We start from the raw sequence: 26,320 nt of genomic DNA, 5'->3' as shown, positions 1-26,320 counted from the left end.
CCCCGGACTACCCTCGATGAAGTCCGTGAGTGAGCTCACCTCGGCCCGAGATCGTCCACGCCGAACCCCGCTACTCCGTACTGAGGATGCTAAGTACCGTATCAGCACCTGGATGAGGTCAGCTGAACTAACAAGCTATTAGTATCCACTGCCTTAACTGGAAGGCCACATGGCTTCACTTTATCGGGAATGCATGTGGTCACATGGCATAAAGCCTGGGCCACTGCTGCGTGTCAGGTCAGAGTCGCAAAGTGCAGGTCAGAGTCGTAAGATGCAGGGCGTGGGGCCCGTGGGTTTAAACCTGTTGTCTTTCCCTCCACCCTGCTCCTTATAAATACCCCTTCCTTCTTTCCAAACAAGTAAGCGTACTGTTACATCCATATCTATTATTATTCTCACATAATTGACTTGATCGTCGGAGTGATCCCAGGGGATAAAGCCCCGCCTCTTACTTCGGCCAAAGAACATCCAGTATAACGCTGCCTCGCCTAAGAAAAGACCTCGCTAATTCAGCTCGGTTACTTACCCAAAAATCACACCTTCATATGGCTTGGAAAGCCAACTTTAGAAAGAAAAGCTTGTAAAGTTTTCTAGCTAAATATTTAAAGAGCAAAATGAAAATAAAAGGAACTTTAAGGTGGCCAAGTGTAGTAAACCGTTTACGGCAATCAAAGACCATTTTGGAACATCAGATTGTAAGAATTTAAAATTCTAGAAAAAACAAAAAATGGATAATCATAAACGTTTAATATGGTGTGACAGTTAAATGAATGTGTTTTTTTTTGGGATAATTTCAGAAACCTCCCTTAAGATTTTTGACAATTTCATTGAGATCCCCTGAGGTTTGAAAAATTACACATACCTCCCTTGTCATTTAAAATGATAATACTACCCTTAAATATTTTAATGAAATTCCCTTGTTTGTTATTCTTATATTTAGAATGACTTTAAAATTATTTTTTCATTCTTTTTGCTTCTTATTTTTTTTTATTTTAAAATTATTTTTTCATTGTTTTTGCTTCTTATTCCTTTTTATTTTAATTTTTTGCCAATAAAATTATAAAATTACCACTATTATCTCTAGTTTCTATTGTAATCAAATGTGGAACTAATGATTTTTTTTTATGAATTAACTTTAGACATAATCCGGTGTTTTTTGCCAATCTTTGTTTTCTATTTTTGGTATTAAAATTAATAATAAATTAAAAATAAATTGTCCAAAATCACTACTAAATTATGATAATCCCACAACTCAAAAAATTCATCAATTCTGAATCAATTATTTCAACATTTTATTTTCTATCTTATAAATCTAAAACCATAATAAAATACCATCAAAAGTATCCTATTATAGTGATAAAATCATTATTATAGTTGTTTATCAAATAGTAGGTATAGACATGAAAAATTCGACACATTTTCGATATAATTACATTAAATAATCTTATAATTTTATAGGGATAAATTAAAACTCATTACACAAGGGCATTTTTGGGTATTCATTTAAAAATTTGACCAAGTCAATATTATTTTAAAGTTTTGTTACTAAAACTATCAAATCAAGGGAGATATGTGTCATTTTCTAAACTTCAGGGAAGCTCAATGAAATTGTTAGAAATCTCAAGGGAGGTTTTTGAAATTATCCTTTTTTTCAATCAGTGCTATGTTTGCTAATTTACTCCTATGCTTACTTTTACACTGTGGGATAGATGGATCTCAGGGTCTAGGTTGTCTTTGTCTTTTTTGTTTTTTAACCAAATATGATATTGGTTAATCTGTACCTATATTATGGAAAAGGAGTTATTAAAAAAGTGCACTCTACTCCTAGTCATATACTACCGGGACTAATGTATCCAAAGGATCTAGGCTGTCCTTGTCTTTTTTTTGCCTTTTTTTTTTCTTTTGTTGATACAATAATATTAGCTAATCTACACCTAATCCTGACCCAACACTATGTGAAGTAAGGTGTGGCCAAAAAAGTATCGTTGAGCACCTTTTAAATTAAATGCAAACTAGGGGATTAGATCTGCTGGAATGAAGGTACTATGGGAAATGGGTGGCAAGAAGAGTGCTCTTGAGCTGCTTCTGGATTAAATGCACTACTAATGATACATGTCATTCTATTAGAGTGTGTAATAGTACCTTTAAATTCTTTATTAGTTTGTATTTTAGGTGATCGAATCCTTGGGTTTGCACTTAATTCAGAAGATGCTCAAGTGCATTTAATTCTTTTTACACAAACAATTGTTAGAATAGGAGAGGTCAGTTAATATAAAGTTGGCACAGGAGAACTAAAATGCGGGAAGGGAAAGTTTAAGTAAAAAATAATTGTTAAGATGACCATTCTTTGACGGATTTTGTTTTTTTTTTTTTCCTTCTAAACTTTTGTGCCTAAAAAGTTGTTAGAATAGCAAGGACGATTTAATATAAGCTTGTCATTAGAGTATTCAAAGTGGATCATAGGGGTGTTTAAGTGAAAATATAATTTTTAGAATATCAAATTTTTAGTTTTATAAATTTTTGGTACTTAATCTACTAAATTGTTTTTCAAATAATTGTTAGAGTAGTGAGTGTATTTTAATATAAAGTTGGCATATAAGGACTTTAAAAAAAATTGGAGTGTAGGAAAGGGGGTTTAAGTGCAAAATTAACTCCTAAATGGCAATTATCTTTATTGATCTAAGTTTTTCTTTTAGATATTTTTGTCTAAATTATTATTAGAATATTGAGGACAATGTAATATATGGGTGGCATAGAAGGACTAAAAAAGTATGAAGGTTTAAGTGCCAAAAATTGTTAAGACAGGCATTCTAATTTGTCAATTTATATATTTTTTCCTTTCAAAATCTTTTAGAACAAATAATCTTAAGTTGTGAGGGTAATACTTTCACTTTGCATGCTGGTGAATTTTGCCACATCACTTGTGGGGAAGGTAAGTGATACTTTTAGAACTATAGGGGCGCTAAATGATATTACTAGAAATTCAGGGACGATTTTTTTTTTCAAAGTATTCCACTTTTTGAACAACTTTAGCAGTTAAAAATATTTTGAAAGGCGGACCAGTGATGAACAAAATGAGTGATTGGTTTTGACTTTATCAGTTCAAACATCTGAACCATCAATTCAATCATTTTAATGTATTTTGAGCTTGAAAGAGTTTGAAGTGTCGGAAATCATTACGAAAACCAAAACCTCATTGAGATTGGGACTCCTGAATTGGGACTCCCGAAGAAAAAAGGTCCAAAAAGAATAAAAGGTTCTCCTTGAAGAAAAAAATCATAACTCAAACAAAAATTTGTCTAATCCAATTTAAACTAGCCTCAACTTCCAGAAGAGCTTTGAGGTTTTAAACCTGTAATTAAGTTAAATATTTGAATATACTAATGAGAAAAATGGATGTAAATTAGGATAGATTGGAAAAAAGAGGAAATATGATGAAGGATTCGTGGCAAATGGTATACAAGACGAGAATTTACATCCAGCAGTAGAGGCAAGCTGGTTATTCTGGTAACCTCATCTTCTCCAACTTGCCCTCTTTTTGTCAACAAATCTCATCTTTTATGCCAGGGAGAAGGAGAACGCCAAATGGGATACATGTAGTGACAAAGCCAAGATTTTTTTCTCAGGCGCCCAAGAAGTTTTCTAAAAAAATTATTTTAATATGTTATGTTCAAAATAATTTCCATGTATTTAAATATATGACATCTAAAAATATCAAATATTAACTTTAATTATAAAGGTATGTTTATTTTATAAATATACAACATAGTCAAATGAAAAATAAGACAAAAATAAACTTTTCTTATATCTTATAATATCACAAACCATCCAAGTTGCACATTATGAAAAGATGCTCCAACATGTCGCCTATGCAAAATATATATATATATATATATATATATATGCAAAATAAATATAAATATTTTAATTAAAAAAGATAAAAGTTATGTTAACATACACCAAAATTTCAACCCCTTTTCTTAAAAGAAAATTGAGTTTTACATTCCTTTTAGAAGTAAATTTATCTATGATTGAATCAGTATTTTTCAACAACTTTCTTTTCTATGTATACAATTAGGCAATCATTTAAAAAATTATCTTCCATCTTGTTTTTTAACTATCTTGATTATCTTCATAATTGAAAATATTCGTTCTATACTTATAGTTGATGCAACAAGAGTGAGAACGAGTCTAATCAATTGGGTTAAATTGTATATTTATATATTAGCCAAAAAAGTAATTGCTTTTGTTTTAACTCATTGATAATTATGAATTGGATCATTTATTATAATGTAATCAAATTGGGTCAATTTACTATGGATTATTGATTATATGTTTACTTTTTTTAAAAGTTAAATAACTAGCACAATAAATAATAAATAACTTTTTTTGAAGAAAAAAATAATTCAATGGTGGCTAAATCATATATATATATATATATATAAACTAAAATTATGAAAATTAGGGGGCTAACTCTGTTTTACACCCATATTTACACACTGTGAATTAAAACTTTCAAAACACAGCCCCGCTCAGCACCCCTTGGATGCATGGCATTAACAATAGTAGATTGTGCTCTGATGCCCTAGTTCAGCTTAGAGCAGTATTAACTAGGTGAATATTTGACAAAAAAAAAAGGTGAATATAAGGTTTTTCATTCAATTTTAAGCCCTTTGTAAGATTTAGAATTTGTTTTGAAAGATAAGATGTAAAGTTTTGTAACTAAGATTAAGCAAAGTGAAAATAGAAAGAACTTTAAAGGTGCAAGTGGAATAAACCTTAAAAGGTTAACGTAGAGTGATTTGATCATTAGAAGTCTTGCCTTTGCTGTCTAGTCAATTATACAAGCCACATAGAGGAACACTATTGTATATAGACAAGAGGAGACTCTTCCATTTTTTTTTTTTATCCTCTCATCCCTTCTCACATGCATTTTACTATCTATTGTCAAGTACATAATTCGAACCGCTTTTTAACTCCAATTGTCAGGTACATGATTCAAACTTTGAACTTGGTATGAAAAAGAATCTAAGAACCCTTTCTTGATCATTGGGACGAGATTTGATAGAGTAATTAAATGGCTATTATAAGAACTAATTATGTTTTGTGATGCTTGAATTGTGGTCTATCCATGAGGACTCCATGAAAAAAAAAATTCGTGTAATGGTTTCCTCATCAACGTTAATATTGGTCTTAAATGATCGCCAGCTAATGATTTTCTCTATTTTCTAAATATTCTTGTATTAAATATGTTACATGGTATAGAATATCACAATTAGATATCATCCAGCTTCTTTAATTTGTCATTTTTAGCAGGTTGAACATTGAACAATGAATCACATTGATCAGAAAATAAAAGATGTTTTTAGCAGGTTGAACATTGAACAATGAATCACATTGATCAGAAAATAAAAGATGAAATAGCATAAAAAAAAGTTTAAGAAAAGTTACACCCTTTAGACTTTTGCTAAGATAAAGAATGCAAAGAAATGCGAGTGGCTACTAAATAGCCTCCTTTTATTGTATGCGTTCGCCAAAATATTGTTATACATGAAAATATAATCATGTTGATGCAAAATTTACCATTTTGTTCCCATGCACTTTTCTCTATTGAAAAGTAACACAATTTAGATCCCCTTTTTTTTTTTGGTCTATACTAAGTAATTGTTGCATGAGAATTTTATTGAGGAAAAACAGAAGCAAATCAAAATCTTTTGTATTACTGAAATACATGAAAGGAAGAGAAAAGTGAATCTCGCATACATGCTTTGTTAATTGTCTGCTGGTTTTAAGGATCATTTGATCATTAATTTCAATCCGTAGTAGCAATGAAGAAGCTTTCAAAAGTTGGGATCATAAACACTATTAAACATCAAATCAGAAAAGAACATGGAGAACATTCTACAAACAGCTAGTTTTAAGGATCATTTCAATCTGTAGCAGGATTGAAGAATATTTGAAAAATTGGGATCATGAAACTATTAAACATCAAAATCAGGAAAGAACTTGGAGAATATTTTACAAACAGATTGTGATGGATCGTAAACACTATTAAACATCAAACCATGACTGTGCTCTAAACAGAGAGTTACAAACAGCTAGTTTTACAAACAGATTATGATGGATAATATTGGCTTGATAGAATGCATGACTGTGCTTGCCCCTGCAATGACAAGTAATACTGCTGCATCAGGTTCAAACCAAATAATTTGGTACAGATGAAGAAGGGACATGAGTTATATCATTGAACTGAATTAACATGGACATGCAATTATATCTGACCTGATGAGTGGAATGATCACACAAAGTCAAGATGACACATAAATGCTTCAGTCTTTACCATTGCCTAATGTGATGATGAGAAGAAATGGACTCTCCGGCTGAGGAAATCTACTCTGGAAGAAGGGATAATTGCAGTACTACATCAGTTGAATGAAGAGGTATACAGATTACCCAACAAAATAGGTCATCTGGTTTCTTTGATTTGTCATTTTGATCAGTTTGAGCAATAAACCACTTAAAATAGCAAAATAAAACATGAAACCACACACAAAAAAAAATAAGTTTAAGAAAAAATTGCTTCCTTTTTGATTTCCGAAAATATTGCCTATTAAAGAATGAAAATGTTTGTATTTCAGCATCTTGTAGTGAAGAAAAACACATATTAAGTCCTATGCCCTTCCTCTGTTGAAAAATAATACAACCATAGGTTTTTTTTTGGGCTTTTGTCTCCACTTAATATTTGTTGCAAAACTGTTATTGTATGTTTAAACATATCAATCAGTTGAGTTACACTTTTCTGTATTACTCTTATTTACAAACACAAATTGGGAATAGAAAAGTGTATCTGGTTTTGAGTATATCATATCAAGTCATGCTTTTGCTCTGCTGGTTCTGAGTATCATATCAATATGTAGCAACATGGAAGAAGATTTTAGAAACAGATTGTGCATCAATGTGTTTCCTACTGCAATCAGAAATGTATCAGGAAGTTATGCAGCAGCATCAGGTTTAAACAGATAAAGAATTTAGACGCCTCCAGAAATTGCTTCAAAATACACATGAATTAACATATCATTGGACTGATTCAACATATAAACAGATGAAAAAGAGACATGAATGGTTTGCCGTGGTAAACTGTTGAGAGAAACATGAACAATTATATAATTGAACTGATTCAACATATGCAAATATAGTTTTATCTGACCTGATGAGTGGAATCCCACTGTACATTCACTCTCACAATTGCCAACTGCGTGATGAGAGGATATAGACTCTCTTTCTGAAGAAACCTCCTCTGCTTCTGAGGGACTTGACTCTGCTTCTGTAGACTCTTCTTCTGAGGAAATGGATCTATCATCATAATTATCAATTTCGATCCTTAGAACCTCATTTCCCATATCTTTCTGTTCTTGTTGAATTTGCTTTACAGAATCTACAACAGACTCACGACACCCTTTCACCTGAATCATTTCAAGAGTCTCACACTCACCTAAACAGGAAGGGACCTTTTCCAGCTCCCCACACCAGCGCAAGACCAATTTCTCAAGGCGGGAAAAATTATCGGAAGATGCAGTCCAGTTGCGAAATTTCAACATTGACAATTTTAAGACTCGGAGTTTAGGGAACTCCCCTTCTTTCATTTCCCATTCTTCCCCAACAAAGCAGCGATCAAGTAATTTAAGCACTTCAAGATTGGGCAACTTTCCAATTGTTGAAATTTCACTCCATGGCTGACCATTACAGAAGAGAGCCAACTTTTTCAAATTCGACGGGAATTTGAATCCACATCCATGAAAACGAAACAAATAAAGTGATTCCAGTTGACTCAAACCGTCAAACTCAAGAATCTCGTTGCAATTTCTGGTAGCTTCTCTTGAGCTGTTCCAGCGTTCCCTACATTTTAACCTGCGAAGGCTTGGTAACTTTCTCAGTATCTTTTGCAAGCTTTGAGGGGAGGGATCAATTGCAAGGTGTAAAGTGTCTAAATGATCTAAATCTGGGGATCCTTCAAGATTTCCAAGTGGAAAAATAAAACCCATTGACCATACTCCATGATAATTTAAAACACGTAGATGACTCAATGTCTTAATGTTCCAAATAGTACTTGGCAGCTCAATATCAAAATCCGGATCAACTACGATAAGAGTTTCTAACCTTGAGAGGTTGGCTATCGCAGATGGGATGTATGTTATTCGTTTGAGCGCCAGGTATCTCAAGTGAACAAGCAATACTACTTCCATTGGAAAAGAATTGTAACGAAAGCCCAAACTCCCAAAATCCAACACTCTGAGAAGTTTAGGTAACAAAATACCCAAATCCTCCTCTTCATGTTCAATATGAACATGTCCAAACAAGATCAAAGATCGTAAATTGGGAAAAATAAGCGTTAACTCCCAAATCTTCAATTCCCTGGCATTGGAAACACAAACTCGGTGGGGGTTGCTTGGTCCAGTAAGACAAAGAGGGTTCCAACTATGAATAGCATATAGAAAACTTTCTTCTTTGGCTTTTTTCACACAAAACTCGTGTACCAAATCGTGAAGTAGACAGTATTTGGCACCACCCACATTTCTTTGTCTGACAACCATAACTAAACTTCTATTAATTAGAGTCGTCAAGTAGTCATAAGCTGCTTCCTTTAAGCTCTTTCCTTCAGTTTGTTGCACGAATCTTTCAGAGATCCAAAGCCGTAACAACCTTCGCACATTAATAACCTCATCTTCTTGAAATGCAGCAAAATACAGAAGGCATGGCTTCAAATAATCTGGTAAATGACTATAACTCAGCTCAAGTGCCTTCATGCAGTATTCATCCTCAAGGACGATAGAACTTAGACTTTTTGCAACTTCTTCCCAGCTATCTTGTGCAGTAGTAGCAAGAATTCCAGCAATAAGGACAACTGCGAGGGGTAAGCCCTGACAAAGTTTTGATATTTGAGATCCAACTTCACTTAGCGCGGGAGGACAATCTTCCGTTCCAAATAGCTTTCTCTGCAGCAATGTCCAACTCTCTTCGTCAGTAAGATGGCGGAGATGGTAAGGCTCGCTATTAGGTTCGAAATGCAAAGATAAATACCGGCATCTACTGGTGAAGAGAATCCTGCTTCCATTGGCATCATTTGGCAGTAATTTTTCCAATAAAATCCATGCCTCAACGTCCCACAAGTCATCCAAAAAAAGGAGATACCTGCTTCTCAGCAAAACCTGCCTTAGCTTCATGGCCAAATCATTTTCATCCATCTTAAGATATTCATCAGAACTCTTAGAAGAACTACTACACAAAAGTTGAACTAACATACTGCGTATGTTATATGTTTGAGAAACACGACACCAACCACGAACATGGAAATGTGACCTAACTGAAGGAGCATTATAAACATTATTGGCTAATGTGGTCTTCCCAAGGCCAGGCATACCCACAATGGGAACAACATCCAATTGCTTTGATCCTCTCGTAAGCCGATGAGTAATAGTTTCCACCTCGTCTTTGAGACCTACCAGATCTTCGTCATGCATGGCGATAGTAAGTTGTGATGGTATGTGAAGGGAAGTATTGTTAACTCTTTGGGTTTGACCATTATGGATCTCTGGGGCCTCAATCTTCAAAAGATTGATATCTCTAGAAACAGCATCCAAAGAATCTTCACATTTATCACCAACAAATGCCAAGTCAATCAGTAACTCCGCCTTGTAAGCAGCCTCCATAACATGACTCCAGAAAGCTTGAAGTTTTCCATTCTGATAGCGTTGCTCCTTGATATTTTCCAGGAAAGATCTTAAGAATACGAGATCGTTTTGGATCACTTGGATTCTATGATGTTGAAAACCAATTGAATCATCAGCCTCATCACACCTTGCTAGTTCCTTGAGATTTTCTAGGAAAGAATCCATACAGCCCAACTCATTGGGTCTAGGATAATTAAATGATGAATATGGTGATTTTAGTGGATAATTGTGTGCAACCTCTGCCACCATATATTTGAGAACTTTGTGCAAATGAAACACCCCAAGATCTGTTTCCTCAGGCAAGCCTTCTTTGATTTCATTGACAGAAAGGGAGAAGGTCAAAATTCCTACATCAGAGACCGCAACTCCAATAAGATCCTTTATTTCATCACCTAGTTTCTCCTCCTGTTTAAGAAGGATATCCAGGTATCTTAATCCCTCATGGAGTTTCAGTATTTGATCCTTCACTGGAACCTGAAAACTGGCATAAGATCCTAGTAGATCTATAAGATAATAGCAGAGAGAACCAATAAACTGGCCTACCACTGGATCGTCATTCTTCTGAAGGGCTAAATCATATGATGATCTCGGTCGTTTCTTTGAAGCTGTCAGGACATGGACAAAAGTTTCTCGAACTTGGAGATCATGAAGATTGATCTTCTCGTGTATCAGCTGATAAATTTCAGATTCCATTCGATTGACCGCTTGTTCATCATCATAGTCAGACAGACATATAGAAATCAGGCTTCCAGCTGCAACTACAGTGTAAGTCAAGAGATCTGTCAGTTGCGAACATTCAAGACCTTGCATTGTCACAAAGCCAATGAGATTCCTTAAGAGTTTTAGCCTATTTCTAATTGTATCCCTTAGCTCCCCAACACGTAAAAGCCCATCCAAAGTCTCTAAAAGGCACATAATAAGATCCATAACTAGTCGTGGATCTCCTGGTGGGTAATAGTCGATGATGATGGCGGCGCATGATTTCTTGAGATCTGTCTCAAGAAACAGTTTGATATTTTCCTTGGATCTGGTAATCGCACTTTCAATGCTGGCATAATCTAAGTAACGACCAGAATGAATATATTGAAAATAAGCAGGCTGAAGTTCTTGAATCATCCTGATAGCCACATCTTGAATTCTGAAGCAAACACTACTACGTCTCAAATTTTCAGACATAATATTACACCTGTCCTCGCGATCATGCTCCAAAAGCGCTTCGGGGTTCCTCCTCCTCCTACACTTTTTGACATACAGAAAACAGGTTTTCATTAATCTTACCCTCTTCTTCAGGTCCACGAAGTCCCCGCCAAATAGGGGCATTTTGTCAAGCTTGGCTAGAATATCTAAAGCAAGATCAAAGCAACTAGTGCTAGTGCTGGAGGAGATGTGATGCGACTGCAGATAATCATATAAAGCAAAATCAAAGCAGTCGGCGTTACTGCTGGAGGGGATATCCATTATAATATCTTCTTTTCACTCTGATATTAGATTTTTATCTGGTTTAGCAGCTGCTCAATAAAATCAGTTCAGGATCCAAAACTTTCTCATCTAACAATAGCCAACAAACAATAGGCTGGACTTTTTTTTCCCACTTTTTGTGTAAATATTGCAAGACACATCTTGTTCACAGAAGATATGGTGCTTCGGAACTTTCCCAGCAACTTCTGTGTAGCTGCCAAACAAATGGTGCTTTATTGGTGGGCCATGCGTGTACCAAGTTGGTCTCTTTTTGCATTCACATCAGTAATTAGATTACAACATTCATGTAATGGTTTCTGCATTAATTTCAAGTTTTCAAACTAATTGTCTAATTTGAATCATATTGTAAATCAATCAAGAAATAGCTTTGCATTAGTCTTCCTGCTACAATATTGTGGTACAACTTATCTATAATATATTAAGAGCAAGAGTCTAAATTAGTGCATTATGTAATTCAATGTAACAGCAAGAATGAGTTTTTACTTTAGAAATATAAAATATATTAAACTCAGATTTTGTTAACTTTGTTGGGCAATAGTTGGAAAGAAATTTTTTGTAAAGAAGTTTTAGAAATTTCTTTGGCAATCAATTAATTTTGGAGCAAGTGAGCAGATTTCCTGAATTTTCTTGAGCAATATTGTTAAAAGAAATTGTTCGGAAAGAAGTTTAACAAATTTCTTTGACAATATATTTGGAAACTAAAGAAGATTAGCATATCAATTTCTTGTTCAACATGATTAATTGTTGCGATATTAAGAAAACTCTCCTGGAGAAACTTTTGGAAACTAAAGAAGAATATCTAAAAACTTTTAAGGAATAAAATTATGAATGAAGGAAATACTTGAGGAAAGGGATAAAAATAAAAGGAGTAAATCTTATATATACTGACAATATATATCACTATTAGATCTTTGACAAATATACAAAAATTGAATTTTAAATTCAAATTTTGCATTATTGTCATTCATCTAAGACTAATAGTGTATCACTGTCGGTGTTGGACAGATTAATCCATACAAAAAAATAAACACTGACAGTATATATTCTATCACTATTGGATCCATGACACATGTGTAAAAGTTGAATTTCAAATTTAAAGTTTGCATAATTGTTATTAATCGAAGTCTGATAATGTATACATCATCAGTGTATAAAAAATTAATCCATACAAAAAAAGTAAATCTTATATCTATTGACAGTGTATATACTATCACTATTGGATCTATGACATATGCCAAAATAAGTTCTTGTGGATGGATTTTAGAAGTTAACTGATGCTACATTTATAAGAAAATTTCTTGCCATTCTAGATAAACGTGAGAACTCAAAATCAACTGGCTACCTTGGAACCCAATTACACCAAGTAATGTGATTCTTGAAGCCCCATACTGTGAAGGCATAAAAATGAAATTCAACTCACGCCTTTAGGAAGAGCTCAACTTGCTAATTGCTTAAACTTTGCAGAACTAAACTTAGAGAAAATATTAACCTTGAGGTTATATTTCGTAATAGAATGTTGTTGACACAAATTTCTACATGAAATTTTGAGGCAAGGATTCCTACACGCAATTTTGAGTTGAAGACAGAATGCTTGCAATGAAACGTGGATATCATTCCTGCTAGTGGATTTTTTTTTCTTTTTGTCTTTTTTTTTTTTTTTTTTTTGGGATGTCCCGCAGGGAGTGGACCCCGCAGACTATTCCCCACCCTCCACAACTTGTTGGCAGTAAGGTTCGAACCAGGGACCTAAGCCTCCATCTTCAGCAACCTCAACCGTCAGACCAAGCCCCGGAGGGCCTTTTTTGTCAAAACCTGCTAGTGGATATAGATATATCCCTTGTGACATATCTATGTGAGAAGAGTTAGTATTTGCATGTCACGACCACTAATTTGATGCAGTTCCAACTCAAAATGTTGATTTGACAGAGTAGTGGAGAGATTATATGATTTAAGAATTATAAAATCTTTATGCAATTATCTAAATTTTGACTTTTCTAATCAATTCTATTACTCTTTGTTGAGATGTTGAGCTTTTTAAGCAATCCAAAAAAATAACTATTCTTTGGCTAAAAAAATTCCATAAGACATTATTATATATAATTTAGCAATATGTTCATCAAATTTGTCTTCTATGCTGGGGCATGATCATTTAGATCAGCTGAGTTAACAAGAAGATTAAGTGGTATGTCTATGATTAATTATGGAGTGCCAAAGTCATTCACAAATCAAAATATAGAAAAATGAATAGCGATCGATGTGTCATACGAAGGTGAAAATATTTTCTTAGATGCTTTCTAATAATTTTTTAATTGTAATTCAAATTAATTCCAGTCATTTCAATATAATTACCACCTAATGTTATTAAAAAATAATTGGTAACTTGCAAGAATTATTAATCAAGCTAATTCCTTTTGGAATATTTTTTCCTTAGTAATCTTGAAAGTAAATCATTTCATGCATTTAACACTAGAAATAATGATATATGGAGGTTAATATGCACGTGTTTAATTGTTTATTGACTTAATAGGAAATAAAAGCAAAGCGTTGCAAGTTGAAACCAACTCTTCAGAAGAATAACAAACACTATTTCAAAGCAACTAAATAAGGAGCTAATATCTGTTTAAGAAAAAGCACAAGGAATACAGGAAAAAAAAAATCAATTTTAGCTAACAGGTTCCTTTCAAAATCAATAGGTGGCACTTAAGTTTGCCATTTCATGGGTTTTTATTAGTTTCTCAAATTAAAAAATATGTATTTCAATTGCCAAATTTGCTGTGTTATGATGTTCATTAAATTTGGCTCATTCTATGTGAAAATCTAAAGGAGTTTCAACCGTGATAGAAGTTTTTATTTTGCCACACCTCTAAGTAGCCTCTAACTGAGAATTAGCACTAATAAAAACAAGAAAGCTAAGAAAATATAGAGCAAACAATTTATATGTATTTATAAAATTATTAGTCAATTGGTTTGGTTAAATTTTTTTTTTCATTTTTATATTTTTCCTGTTGATATAAATGTAGGATATCTACGCTTACCATCCATTTCGCTTTCTTGTTCTCTTTCCACAAAAGATAAAGTGCAGTAGTAATTTGGGTAGGCTAAAAAAGTTAGACCACAGTTTCCAGTAACCAAGACAATGGATGCTACTTTATCAAAGGAACAAAGAAAGGTATAGATCATCTTGGTGCTGCTAACTTTATGACCACTTCTGATAAAAATTTGTCAAACTTAGGATTCTCACCCATTTGGTCATACATTTGAGTCCTCTATCCTATTTCTTCATCTCTTGGTCCCGCTTTCTTTTCCCTTTAAAGTTTGCATCTTGCTGCATACATTTAAGTTTGCATTCTACCAGAGTTCCAAAATAAAAGAAATGGGTTGAAATCAGGAAAGAGGTGGATTCATGGGGGTGTAATAAAGAGAACTTGTTGCAAATGGAAGACCCGATAAGATAGAAAAGGCAAGAAAAGGTAGTGCCAAACTCCTTGTCGGACTTTCTTGTGAAAGGATACTAATAGCAAGCTTGGACCGTCCGTTAGTATATCAAGAGAGATTCGGGAGGCCCCAGGCCCCAATTTAAGAGACAGATTTTCGAGAAGTGCCAACCGAAAGAGCTAGAGAAGCTTATTTGGACCTTGAGGAGGCGATTTTTGGTTGGTAACTAGACCGACCTGGATCAGTCCTCTCTGAGATGAAGTGAGGTGAACTCCTGTGTCCGAAGTGAACCTCCTTGTCCGAAGTGAGTGGCGGGGCTTCTCCCCTGGTATCACTCCGACAATCAAGTTAGTATGAGAACGAGAATAATAAGAGTAAGTTAATGAACAGTGTATGCTTACTTGTTGGGAGTGTGAGTGAGGTATTTATAGAAGAGAGGTGGTCAAGACGGAAGGCTCATGCTAGCGGGACCCACTCTCTGGCATTACGGCTCTGTCTCCTGTCAGGAGGTCTGACTCTGACACTGTAGCCGCCTGGGAGTGATGACGGAGGATATGGTGCAGGTGCCATTAAGTGCCTCCAGTGCTTTTCAGATAAAGTGCTGGTCCTGGATGATGTCAGGTGGGTTGACATCATCAGCGTGCAGCCGAGGTGGATGTGCCGAGGTCACCTACACGGTGGACTAGGGTTGAAGCCGAGCTCTGGGGTTGTGCTCAAGACAGGGATGAGCTCCGATGAGGGACGAGGTGAGTTCACCTCGGCCACTCGGGATGGCCGAGGTGAACATCCTCAATAAGCCCCCCAAGCCTCGGATGCTCCGAGCAAGGGAGGTGCCGAGGCTTCCTTCTGCCGAAGTCGTGAAGAGTCGGGGTCCCGAGCCTGCTCCGGAAGATGCGGGGACGTGACACGTGGGCATGTCAGTTGAAGGGACCTGGAGAGTGAGTCGGCACGTAACCGTCACGTCGTGAAGTAGTGGGACGTTTCGTGCAGAGTGTCAGCCGAAAGGACAGGGCATTAATGAGGAGAGAGGGAGAAACAGAAGGGCAGGCACAAAGTATCTGGAATTTGGATCGTTGCCGCCCTTCCGTATTCTTGCCGCCTCTTCGGGTTCCCAAGAACCCCTATAAATGGGGGGCCCCCTCACCGCATTTCTCACACCTTTCACTTTCATCCAATACTTGTATAATTCACGAGCGTAGCCGAGGTCAGTTCCATCAGCCGAGATCCTTGCCGAAGTCTTCACTGCGTCCGATATCGTAGTCAATAGTAAGTATCCCTTTTTCTTTCTTATCTCGTCTTTCACTCATGGCTAAAACCGCGAAAACCCATAAAGAAACCGTGACCCCGAGCTACCAGACCGAGGTGCGGGCGGATTCTGAGGAAGAAGCGACGACGTCCAGTTCGGAGGGGTCGGCACAGAGTTCCGAGGAAGGATCGACCGAGGTGAGAGCCGGAGAGACAGCCTCGGAACTGGAATCGTCCGAGATCAGCGAAGGCGGCTCCGAGGTGGAGTACAATACCGAGTTCGGGACCGAGATACCCCATGACGAGGGTGTACCGGAGCCAGTTGCTCCAGTGGACGTAGCCGACATCGACTTCGGCCAGATGCCGAAGTTTAGGAGTCGCGTAGGAAGAGATAGGGCCATGAAGGTGGTAGACAAGTACCCCTTCCGGCCTTGGTACGAAATTTTGCCGCCCGAGGTGGGTGACACAGCCGCGGAGCCCCCCTTTGGCATGGTGGCCGTCTACGTTCAACAGCTGGAGGCCGGGCTGAGAATGCCGACGTCGAGATTCCTCCGGGACTTACTTCGTCACTTCCAGGTGAGAATCACCCAACTCACCCCGAATGCGATCCGCATCATTGTGGGGTTTGAGATGCTGTGCCGACATCAGGAGGTGACTCCCTCCGTTGATCTCTTCCGCCGATGCTACACCCTCAAGGCGCACGCGACGGATAAGGGATGGTTTTATGTTGGCAACCGGAACAATGCCATCCCGAAGTTGGTGATCGGTGCTCCCAGCTCGATCAAGAACTGGAAGCGCGACTACTTTTTCGTGTCCGGAGTGGACTTCCCGAGGGGTTTTTGGTGGAGGCCAATTAAGGCGAAAGCCGACCCCTCTGCCGGGGATGCCGAAGAAGAGTCCTTCCAAAAGCTGATGAAGTCGGGACTTCGGCTGTTCAGCCATGACTACCCCGAAGCCGTGCTCGTGGATGGGGGGATAAGTCGAGCCGTGATCAACACTACCAAGACCCCCTTCTTTTCCATTAAACTTGAGAAACCTCGTAATTTTCTTTCATGGCTTTTCTTTTCACTTCGGCTAAGGCATATGATAATATTTACTTCTTGTGCAGTGGTCAAGTTGTCCGATATCGTCGTCTCCAGCTCGTCCGAAGTGGCCAAGAGGTCGAAGAGGAAGAGTACTGACGAGACATCGGCACTTCCGCCAAAGAAGAAGAAAGCACAGGGACAGGCTGCCAAGACCCCGGCGGCTACAAGCACTCCCACCAAGGTCGGCCAGAGCAGCTCGGCCACCGCGGCTACTGGGTCCACTTCGTCCGTGCCAGAGAGAGTGCCTCTCGGAATCGTTACGGCACTCCCACCTCCTCAGGGCCGAGGCAAGCAGCTGAAGGCCCCGGCCAATCCAGTCTCGGGGACTTCGCTATGGAATCGTTTCCATAGCCCCCCAGTGTTTCCCGGGGAGGAGAAGACGCACTCCGGCAATCATTGGTGTCCGAACTGGAAAGTTTCGGTCAACGACCGGTGCCAGCATCCTCGGGTTGCACAGGAGCTAGTAATGCACTCCACTCTGCCAAGGGATTTGGAGTTCATGAAAAAACTGAGCCCGGCCGAGTTGGTTCAAAGTCTGATGGTGACCACGGTTTCCAACTCAGCTTTTGCGGCCGAGATGGCTCACAGATACTGTGCTCTAGTCGAGGAGCAGGACACCGGCAAGCTGCAGACTCAGATCTCCAAGTTGGAGAAACAACTGGCGGTGTCCGAATCCGAGAAGTCGGAGCTTCAGAGGCAACTTCAAGAGGCTGAAGCTAAGGGTGAGGAGGCCGAGGCTACTATGAATAGTCTTAGATCAGCCCTCGAGGAGGAGCAGAAGAGGGGGGACGAAGTGAAGAAGTCCCACGCACAAGCTCTCGAGGGTGCTGGAGCCTCGGCTGTGGACGCGTTTCGGAGGTCCGATGCCTTCATCAAGGAACTCGGCCAACTGCTTACGCCTAACTTCATGTTTGGCTTCACATCGGCCATTGACGAGGCCGCAGCTCACCTCTCCCCCGAAGCCTTGGAGTCTTTGAAAAATCATGCCAGCTACAATGAAGACTCAAAGGAGTTATGTGATCGGATGGCCGAAGGCATTCAGGCGGGAAGGAACTTGGCCGAAGTCCAGGTCGAGTTCAACAAGTGGCTGTCCGAACTCGACGACGTGTTCGAGGACGTGGATGTAGAGGAAGTTGAGGGAAACGAGGCCGGGGGGGACGAAGTCGGAGGGGACCTCGGAAAAGAGCCTGGAGATGAACACCCCGGCGGAAAAGAGGCCGAAGAGGAGGCTGCCCAGGAGGGAGCCAAGACCGGGAATGGAGCCGAGACGGGGGTCTAGGCTCATATGCTTCGAGGGGGTGGCCGAGGTGAAGTGTTTAGTAGCACTCCGACCTCGGCCTTGTATTTTTTGTAATACTTCTATTGAATGAAAGTCTGTTTCTTTTCATCTCAGCTCTTTAATTTCTTGTTTCTTGCTTTGACTTCATCCCTTGCTTGTCCCCCTTATTTTTTAATTGCGTAATAACGATGTTGAAAAATAACATAATAGCCGAAGTCATAGCTTGGCATGATAACTGGATAGAGTCAACTTTGATGAAATAACCGAATGAAGTCATAACTTCAAACATAATACAACCTAAGATTCTCGGCGTGCCAAAACCTCGGCACTAATGAGCCATCTCGGTAGCTCAGTTTACAATACCCTTTAGGGTCAGATTCCAGAATTCGGTAAGGGCCTTCCCATTTCGGGCGTAATTTCCCTTGCGGCTCAGCTCGACTGACTGAATTTTTCCTAAGAACCAAGTCTCCAGGACGGAATCTACGATGTCTGACACGGGCATTGTAATAGCGTGCCAGTGTGTTCTTATATGAAGCTATCCGGGCTGAGGCGATGTCCCTTCGTTCTTCGACGAGGTCGAGGTCCAGCTGCCTCTCTTCGTCGTTCACCTCGGCGGCATAGGCTGCCAGCCGAGGGCTGGGAGTAAGGATTTCAGCCGGGATGACAGCTTCGGCGCCATAGGTCAGGGAGAATGGGGTCTCTTGCGTCGCTGACCTCGGCGTGGTCCGATATGACCACAAGACACTGGGGAGTTCCTCCACCCAAGATGACCCAACTTGGTGTAGTCGGGTCTTGAGGCCATGCAGGAGAGTCCGGTTGAAGTTTTCTGCTTGACCATTGGCCTGGGGGTGGCCAACCGAAGTGAAGTGTTGCTTGATGCCGAGGTTCTCGCACCAGGTCTTGAATGGATTCTCGGCAAATTGTCTCCCATTGTCCGAGATGATGATCTGAGGTATGCCGAAGCGGCAGACAATGCACTTCCAAAAGAATTTTTGAATGGCCAGCCCCGAAATGGTCCGAAGTGGCTCGGCCTCGACCCACTTAGTGAAGTAGTCCACCGCGGTCACCAGGAAAGTATAACCCCCGACAGCTTTAGGGAAAGGACCTATGATATCTGTCCCCCATTGCTCAAACGGCCAGGGTGAAGTGATGGGGACCATGAAGTTTGAAGGCTGGTGGTGCTCGGGTGCGTGGACTTGGCAGGAAGGGCAGCCGAGAACGAGGTCCTGGGAGTCTTGCCGAAGTGACGGCCAGAAATATCCAAGGAGCATAGTCTTCTTGGCTAACATCCTGTGGCCGACGTGAGCTCCGCACAGGCCTTCGTGGATCTCGTGGAGGACGTGACGTCCGGCCTCGGGAGTGACACACCTCAGCCATGGGCCGAGGTAAGAGCGTTTGTACAGTTCTCCATCGCGGAGAGCGTACCGAGCCGCCTTGCGTTGTATTCTTCTCGCCTCGGCTCGGTCTTCAGGGAGTGTTCCCTGACCCAAGAAAAGGATGAACGGGGTCATCCAGGTATCTTCGGAGTGCACGGGGCAGGCCACCTCTTCCACATATCCGGGTTCACTCAGAACTTCCACTAAAACCGTTTTGTTGAGGTCAGAGAATGAAGTGGAGGCCAGCCGGGATAAGGCGTCGGCTCGCTTATTCTGGGACCGGGGGATTCTTTGGATTTCGAATGACTCGAAGTACACGGTGAGCTGGTGAACCTTGGAGAGGTATCGTTGCATGGTCTCATCCTTGGCCTCATACTCACCGAGAACTTGGCGCACAACAAGTTGGGAGTCACTGCGGACATGGATTTGCTGGGCGCCGAGCCTTCGGGCCAGCTGGAGTCCAGCAATTAAAGCCTCATATTCGGCTTCATTATTGGTGGCCGAGAAGCCAAAGCGGAGGGCGTAGGAGCACACCTCTCCCTGAGGTCCTTCCAGAAGAAGTCCGGCCCCGCTGCCATCTCCATTAGAAGATCCATCCACATACAATGTCCATGGGGATGAAGTGGACACTTCAGCTCCGGCGGAGGCGGACTCTGGACCTTCCGTGAAGGTCAGCTCGGCGAGGAAGTCGGCTAAGGCTTGTGCCTTTATAGCTGTGCGAGACTCGTATGTTAAGTCATACTCTCCCAACTCGACAGCCCACTTGGTGAGGCGACTCGAAGCTTCGGGTCGCACCAATATTTGCCGAATGGGCTGGTCAGTCCTGACCGAGATAGGATGGGCTAAGAAGTAGGGCTTCAACCGCCGAGCGGCATGGACCAGTCCCAGCACCAGTTTCTCCACCTGAGTGTATCGAGTCTCCGGCCCGCGAAGAACTCGGCTGACGTAGTAGATCGGCACTTGGGTGCCCTCATCTCGGATGAGCACAGCGCTGACAGCCTCGTCTGCTGCAGAGAGGTAGAGGTAGAGCTTTTTCTCGGGTCGAGGTGAAGCGAGAGTGGGCAGGTGGTGCAAGTACTGCTTCAGCTGGTCGAAGGCAGACTGACACTCCTCAGTCCAGGCGAACTGATCAGACTTCTTCAGCACTTTAAAGAAGGGCAAGGCCTTCTCAGCAGATTGAGACAAAAAGCGGTTCAGTGCGGCCAGGCGTCCATTCAGTCTTTGGACTTCTCGGAGGTTCCGAGGTGGGGACATATCTTGAATGGCCTTGACTTTGTCAGGGTTGGCTTCGATTCCCCGGTGGGAAACCAGATACCCCAGGAATTTTCCCGAGGTGACGCCGAAGACGCACTTCTTGGGATTCAGCTTCATCCTCGAGTCTCGCAGGACCCCGAAAACTTCCCTCAAGTCTAACAGGAAGGATGAAGTGGCGAGACTTTTGACGAGGATGTCATCCACATAAGCCTCCACATTACGGCCGATCTGATTCTTGAAGAGTCTGTTGATCAGCATTTGGTAGGTCGCCCCGGCGTTCTTTAGCCCAAATGGCATGGTGGTGTAGCAATAAACACCTTGGTCGGTGTAGAACGCCGTCTTTTCTTGGTCCTCTTCACTCATTCCTATTTGATGATACCCTTTGAAGGCATCTAGGAAGCAAAGGATCTCGTACCCCATCGCCGAGTCGACGAGGGTGTCTATCCTCGGGAGGGGATAGCAGTCTTTGGGACAGGCCTTGTTGAGGTCGGTGTAGTCTACACACATTCTCCATCCGCCGGTGTCCTTTTTGACCATGACTGGGTTGGACAGCCAGGTCGGATATTGGACTTCGTGAATCATCTTGGCCGGCAAGAGCTTGTCGACCTCGTCCGATATGGCCTTGCTGCGTTCGGGGCCAAAGTGCCTTCGCTTCTGCCGCACAGGTCGGGCCTGTGGGTTAACGTTAAGTTGGTGAGTCATAAGCTCGGGTGGCACTCCGACCACTTCATCTGCGGACCACGCAAAGATGTCTCGGTGGTCCTTGATCAGGGAGATCACTTCTTCTTTCAGGGGTGAAGGGAGTCCAGCCCCTACTTGGACCACTTGGTCAGGCTTGGCTTCATCCAAGACCACTTGTTCCACTTCATCCCCGGGCTCAAGCCTGCTGGGCTCTCCTGCCTTATGAGGGTCGATGCAGTCTATGGAGAGGACAGCCGGCCTCTTTTCTTCTGACCTCGGCGGGGGCTGAGGTCCGACTGCGGCTTGGATGGTGGCGAGATAGCATTCTCGGGCGGCGCCCACGTCGCTGCTCACCTCGGCCACACCCTCTGGCGTTGGAAACTTGAAGCTCAGGTGGTAGGTAGAATATACGGCTCTCAAGGCATTGAGCGTGGGCCGGCCTATCAGCATGTTGTAAGGAGAGTCCGCTTTGACCACCGCAAAGCTGACAGGCACAGTTCGGCAACGGGGATGACGCCCGATAGTCACCATTAAATTCACCATGCCTTCCGGGTGGACGACGTGTCCCCCGAAGCCAACAAGGGGAGTTCTGACCGGAGTGAGTTGCTCTCGGGTCAACTTCAAATTCTCGAAAGTTCGGTAGTACAGGACGTCTACCGAGCTTCCGGGGTCAACGTAGACCTTTTTGACTATATAATTGTTTATGAGGATCTCAATCACGAGGGTCTCGTGATTGCTGGAGGCGGCGGGGACAGGGTCACGGGGACCATAGGTTATCACCTCGGACAGCCTCGAGCTCGGCTCGGCTACATCCATGCCGGCTTGGCGGTAGGTCCGCTTTCGGGAGTTCTGGCTGTCTCCTCCCGTGGGGCCACCTGAGATGGTGTTGATCACCCCGGCTATGTTTGGGCCATAGCCTGGTGATCCGTCACGTGGAGGCCTCTGATCCCCCTTGTGGTCCTCAGGACCTCGGCAATTAAGCTTGGTGTCCCGCCTGTCCTCTCGGCGAGGACCCCGGCTCTCCCGGTGGGAGGTACTTCGGTTGAAGCTTCCGTCTTTGCGGACGAACTGCTTCAGGTATCCTTGTCGGATCAGGTTTTCGATCTCTCGCTTCAGATCATTGCAATCTTCAGTCTCGTGCCCAACATCTCGGTGGTAGGCGCAGTAGAGGTTGGAGTTCCTCTTATCTCTCCTCCCAGGGATCTCAGGAGGTGTTCGACCGAGGTGATTTTGTCTCATCACCGCTAAGACGTGAGACCGACTAGAATTGAGCGGGGTCAGCTCGGCGTCCGAGGTGGACGATCTCCCTTTCACTATTCGGTCAAAGACACTTCGGCGGTCTCGGAGTTGGTTTGAAGTGCCACTTGGGCCGGGTTCACCTCGGCCGATGTCTTTCCTTCTCCGGGTATCTTGTCCCGTACGAGAGGCTTGGGCTTCTCGCTTCATGCGATTAACATCTTCACTTCGGATTCCCTGGTCCACTCTTTCCCAGAGTTCGTGAAGTGTACGGGGGTAATCCCGATGGATTTCGGTATTGAAGAGTCCAGCCACCAACCCGTTGGTAAAGGCCGCGAGAGTTACCTGCTCATTCTGATCAGGTATTTGCACATTCTCCTCGTTGAACCTTTGAGCATACGAGCGAAGAGACTCGCCCTGACCCTGTTGAAGGTTCAAGAGATAAGCTGAAGTCTTCGTGATTGGTCGAGACGACACGAAACGGTGGATGAACCGGTCTATCAGCTCATCCAGGGAGGAGATGCTCCCCGGTTCCAAACTCCAAAACCACTTCCGGGCAGTCCCATGTAGAAAAATGGGGAAAGCCCGACAAATCACGGCGTCGGGGACGCAATAGAGTCGGAATGCGGAGATAAAGGCGCGGAGGTGATCCTTGGGGTCACCTCGGCCGTCGTAGGTGTGCAAGTTTGGAAGCTTGAAGTTCGGGGGCACCCTTTCCCCATTGATGTCATCCGTAAAGGGCGGGGCCCTCATGTAGTCCGAAGCTAGGCCCCCGGGGCGCCGAGGTGGGTCCTCGGCCCGTTTCCCTAGGGGTCCTCGAGAAAACGCTCGGGAGATGGAGGCAATTTTAGAGGTCGTCTTGGAGGAGGCACGCCTGGAGGTACTCCGAGAGAGACGCCCCTCATCGGAGTCTTCATCTGAAGGTGCCTCAGGGGACTTCGTCGGCCTCCTCTTGGAAGACTCGGCCTTTTCTTTCCCCTGTCTTTTGAGGTACCTTCCTAGCTCCTCAAAAATGGTAGGGTTGTGCGATACGAACTCGGCCATCTTGGCGATGGCATCATCGTTGTTTGGCTGGGTCCTTTGGGACCCTGGTTCTTCAGAGATGCGGTCTTGCTGGGCTCCGGAGGTCTGCCCAGCCCCGTTTGAGGGAACTCTTCCGCTTCTGGAACGCGTGGATCTCATTTTTAGTGATCTCGTTCCCACAGACGGCGCCAATTGAGGAGGCGATTTTTGGTTGGTAACTAGACCGACCTGGATCAGTCCTCTCTGAGATGAAGTGAGGTGAACTCCTGTGTCCGAAGTGAACCTCCTTGTCCGAAGTGAGTGGCGGGGCTTCTCCCCTGGTATCACTCCGACGATCAAGTTAGTATGAGAACGAGAATAATAAGAGTAAGTTAATGAACAGTGTATGCTTACTTGTTGGGAGTGTGAGTGAGGTATTTATAGAAGAGAGGTGGTCAAGACGGAAGGCTCATGCTAGCGGGACCCACTCTCTGGCATTACGGCTCTGTCTCCTGTCAGGAGGTCTGACTCTGACACTGTAGCCGCCTGGGAGTGATGACGGAGGATATGGTGCAGGTGCCATTAAGTACCTCCAGTGCTTTTCAGATAAAGTGCTGGTCCTGGGTGATGTCAGGTGGGTTGACATCATCAGCGTGCAGCCGAGGTGGATGTGCCGAGGTCACTTACACGGTGGACTAGGGATGAAGCCGAGCTCTGGGGTTGTGCTCAAGACAGGGATGAGCTCCGATGAGGGACGAGGTGAGTTCACCTCGGCCACTCGGGATGGCCGAGGTGAGCATCCTCGACCTCTTTTAGGTTGTCGAGCCTTTTGTTATATCTAGACTTTTTTGTATTTTTAGTATTTAGTGCTTTAAAACTTATGATTTTATACTCTCTTCTTTACAGTGAACTTGCCGCTCTTTCACTTGTGGCATAGGTCAATTGGCCAAACAACATGATTCTCGTATGTTATATTTATTTATGCTTTATTATTGTATTTTGAAGTTGCCAAAAACTCTTTCATCAATTTTCCGGATGACAACTTAGGATGGAGGCTATTTTTAGTTCTTGCTGGTGTTAATTTAATGCTACAGGGAATTGAGAAAAAGTCCATTGAGGGTTTTGTGGAGAAGATGAAACAAGATTATTGTTTTCGTGAATTTTTGTCACATTTCACTTGTGGGAAGGTATGTGATATTTTTAGAACTATAGGGGCGCTAAATGATATTACTAGAAACTTCAGGGGAGGAATTTTTTTAAAAAAAGTATTCCACATTTTGAACAACTTTAGCCGTTAAAAATATTTTGAAGGGTTAATTACATTTACCTCCCCTGAGGTTTGACCATATTACCAATCAATCCCTGTAATTTGTCCAAATAACGAAGCTAATGTTGACCCTGAAAAAGCCTTGTGCTCTCCGCAACATGCCTTGAACCACAAATTTGAACCATACTTGAGGATTTAAAATAATTGCTTCTTTTTTATTTTTCTTTCAATTTATCTAATTTTTAATATTCATTTTTAAGATTTAAAATAATTATTGATACAAAACTATTTATGGAAGCAAAGATATGGTTTTTATAAAATAATAAGCAAAAACTTTTTTCTATTTTGTTGGATTGCTTCAGGGTTAATAAAATAAAAATATGTTCTTTTTTTAATACAACATGGCCTCAATAAGGGCATTTTTGGCATTAAGGGGGTTTTTGTTAAATGTTTGATCATTCAAAGGGTGAGACCGTTATTTAGACAAATTACAGGGATTGATTGGTAATATGGTCAAACCTCAGGGGAGGTAAATGTAATTAACCCTATTTTGAAACGTGGACCAGTGATAAACAGAATGAGTGATTGGTTTTGACTTTATCAGTTAAAACATGAACATCTGAACCATCAGTTCAATCATTTCAATGTAGGGAAAAATGCAAAAAGCTCCCCTGAGGTTTCTGACACTTGCGCTGACCTCCCTTGTGGGTTCGAAAAATTGCACTGACCTCCCCTGAACTTACTAATTCTTTCCAAATTCAGTCCAAGCGATTAAAATATTGTTTTAGCGAGTGAAATGAGAAGTTTGTACCAGATTTGCCCTTTGTGCTACATGTCAAGTAGTATTAGCAAATGAATGACAAAGTACTACAAATCAATTAACAATTAATAAACTTTAAGGGGTGTAGTTTATGGGCAAATACACATTACCCATTTAAAGTACCGGTTCTTTATGAGCATTTTACTCTCAAACATTTAATTTATGATAAATATATCAATATTTGTAAGTAAAATTCAAAAAGTGTTACCGTAGTATTCTTACAAAAAGGAAATCGGTAGGTTATCTATTTAATGTAAATTAAATATTTCTAAAAATAGAAATGGCCCATAAAGTATTAATTTTTTATGGCTTTCATCCATTACATGAGTAAAGTATTGGCTCTTTATGGGCATTTTATTCTAAATCATTTAATTTATATTAAATACATAACTGTTTGTAACTAAAATTGAAAAAGTGTTACATTAATATTTTT

At 41.4% G+C, this 26,320-nt stretch overlaps 1 protein-coding gene and 1 long non-coding RNA gene across 2 annotated transcripts; both read right to left on the bottom strand.

The window, feature by feature from the left end:
• Positions 1-5,872: 5,872 nt before the first annotated feature.
• On the bottom strand, positions 5,873-6,317 carry LOC113698997 (uncharacterized). The gene is made up of 2 exons (XR_003450337.2): positions 6,283-6,317; positions 5,873-6,163 (listed from the first exon to the last, which is right to left on the bottom strand). It is a non-coding gene; the product is annotated as an uncharacterized lncRNA (long non-coding RNA).
• A 711-nt stretch (positions 6,318-7,028) lies between these two features.
• On the bottom strand, positions 7,029-11,186 carry LOC113699842 (putative late blight resistance protein homolog R1B-23). The gene has a single exon (XM_072057984.1). The coding sequence runs from the start codon at positions 11,184-11,186 to the stop codon at positions 7,029-7,031; it is 4,158 nt and encodes a 1,385-aa protein (XP_071914085.1).
• Between the last annotated feature and the right edge of the window lie 15,134 nt (positions 11,187-26,320).

Source organism: Coffea arabica, chromosome 7c (genome assembly GCF_036785885.1).
Source record: "Coffea arabica cultivar ET-39 chromosome 7c, Coffea Arabica ET-39 HiFi, whole genome shotgun sequence".
NCBI classification, from domain to species: domain Eukaryota; kingdom Viridiplantae; phylum Streptophyta; class Magnoliopsida; order Gentianales; family Rubiaceae; genus Coffea; species Coffea arabica.
This window is presented reverse-complemented; position numbering and strand designations above follow the sequence as displayed.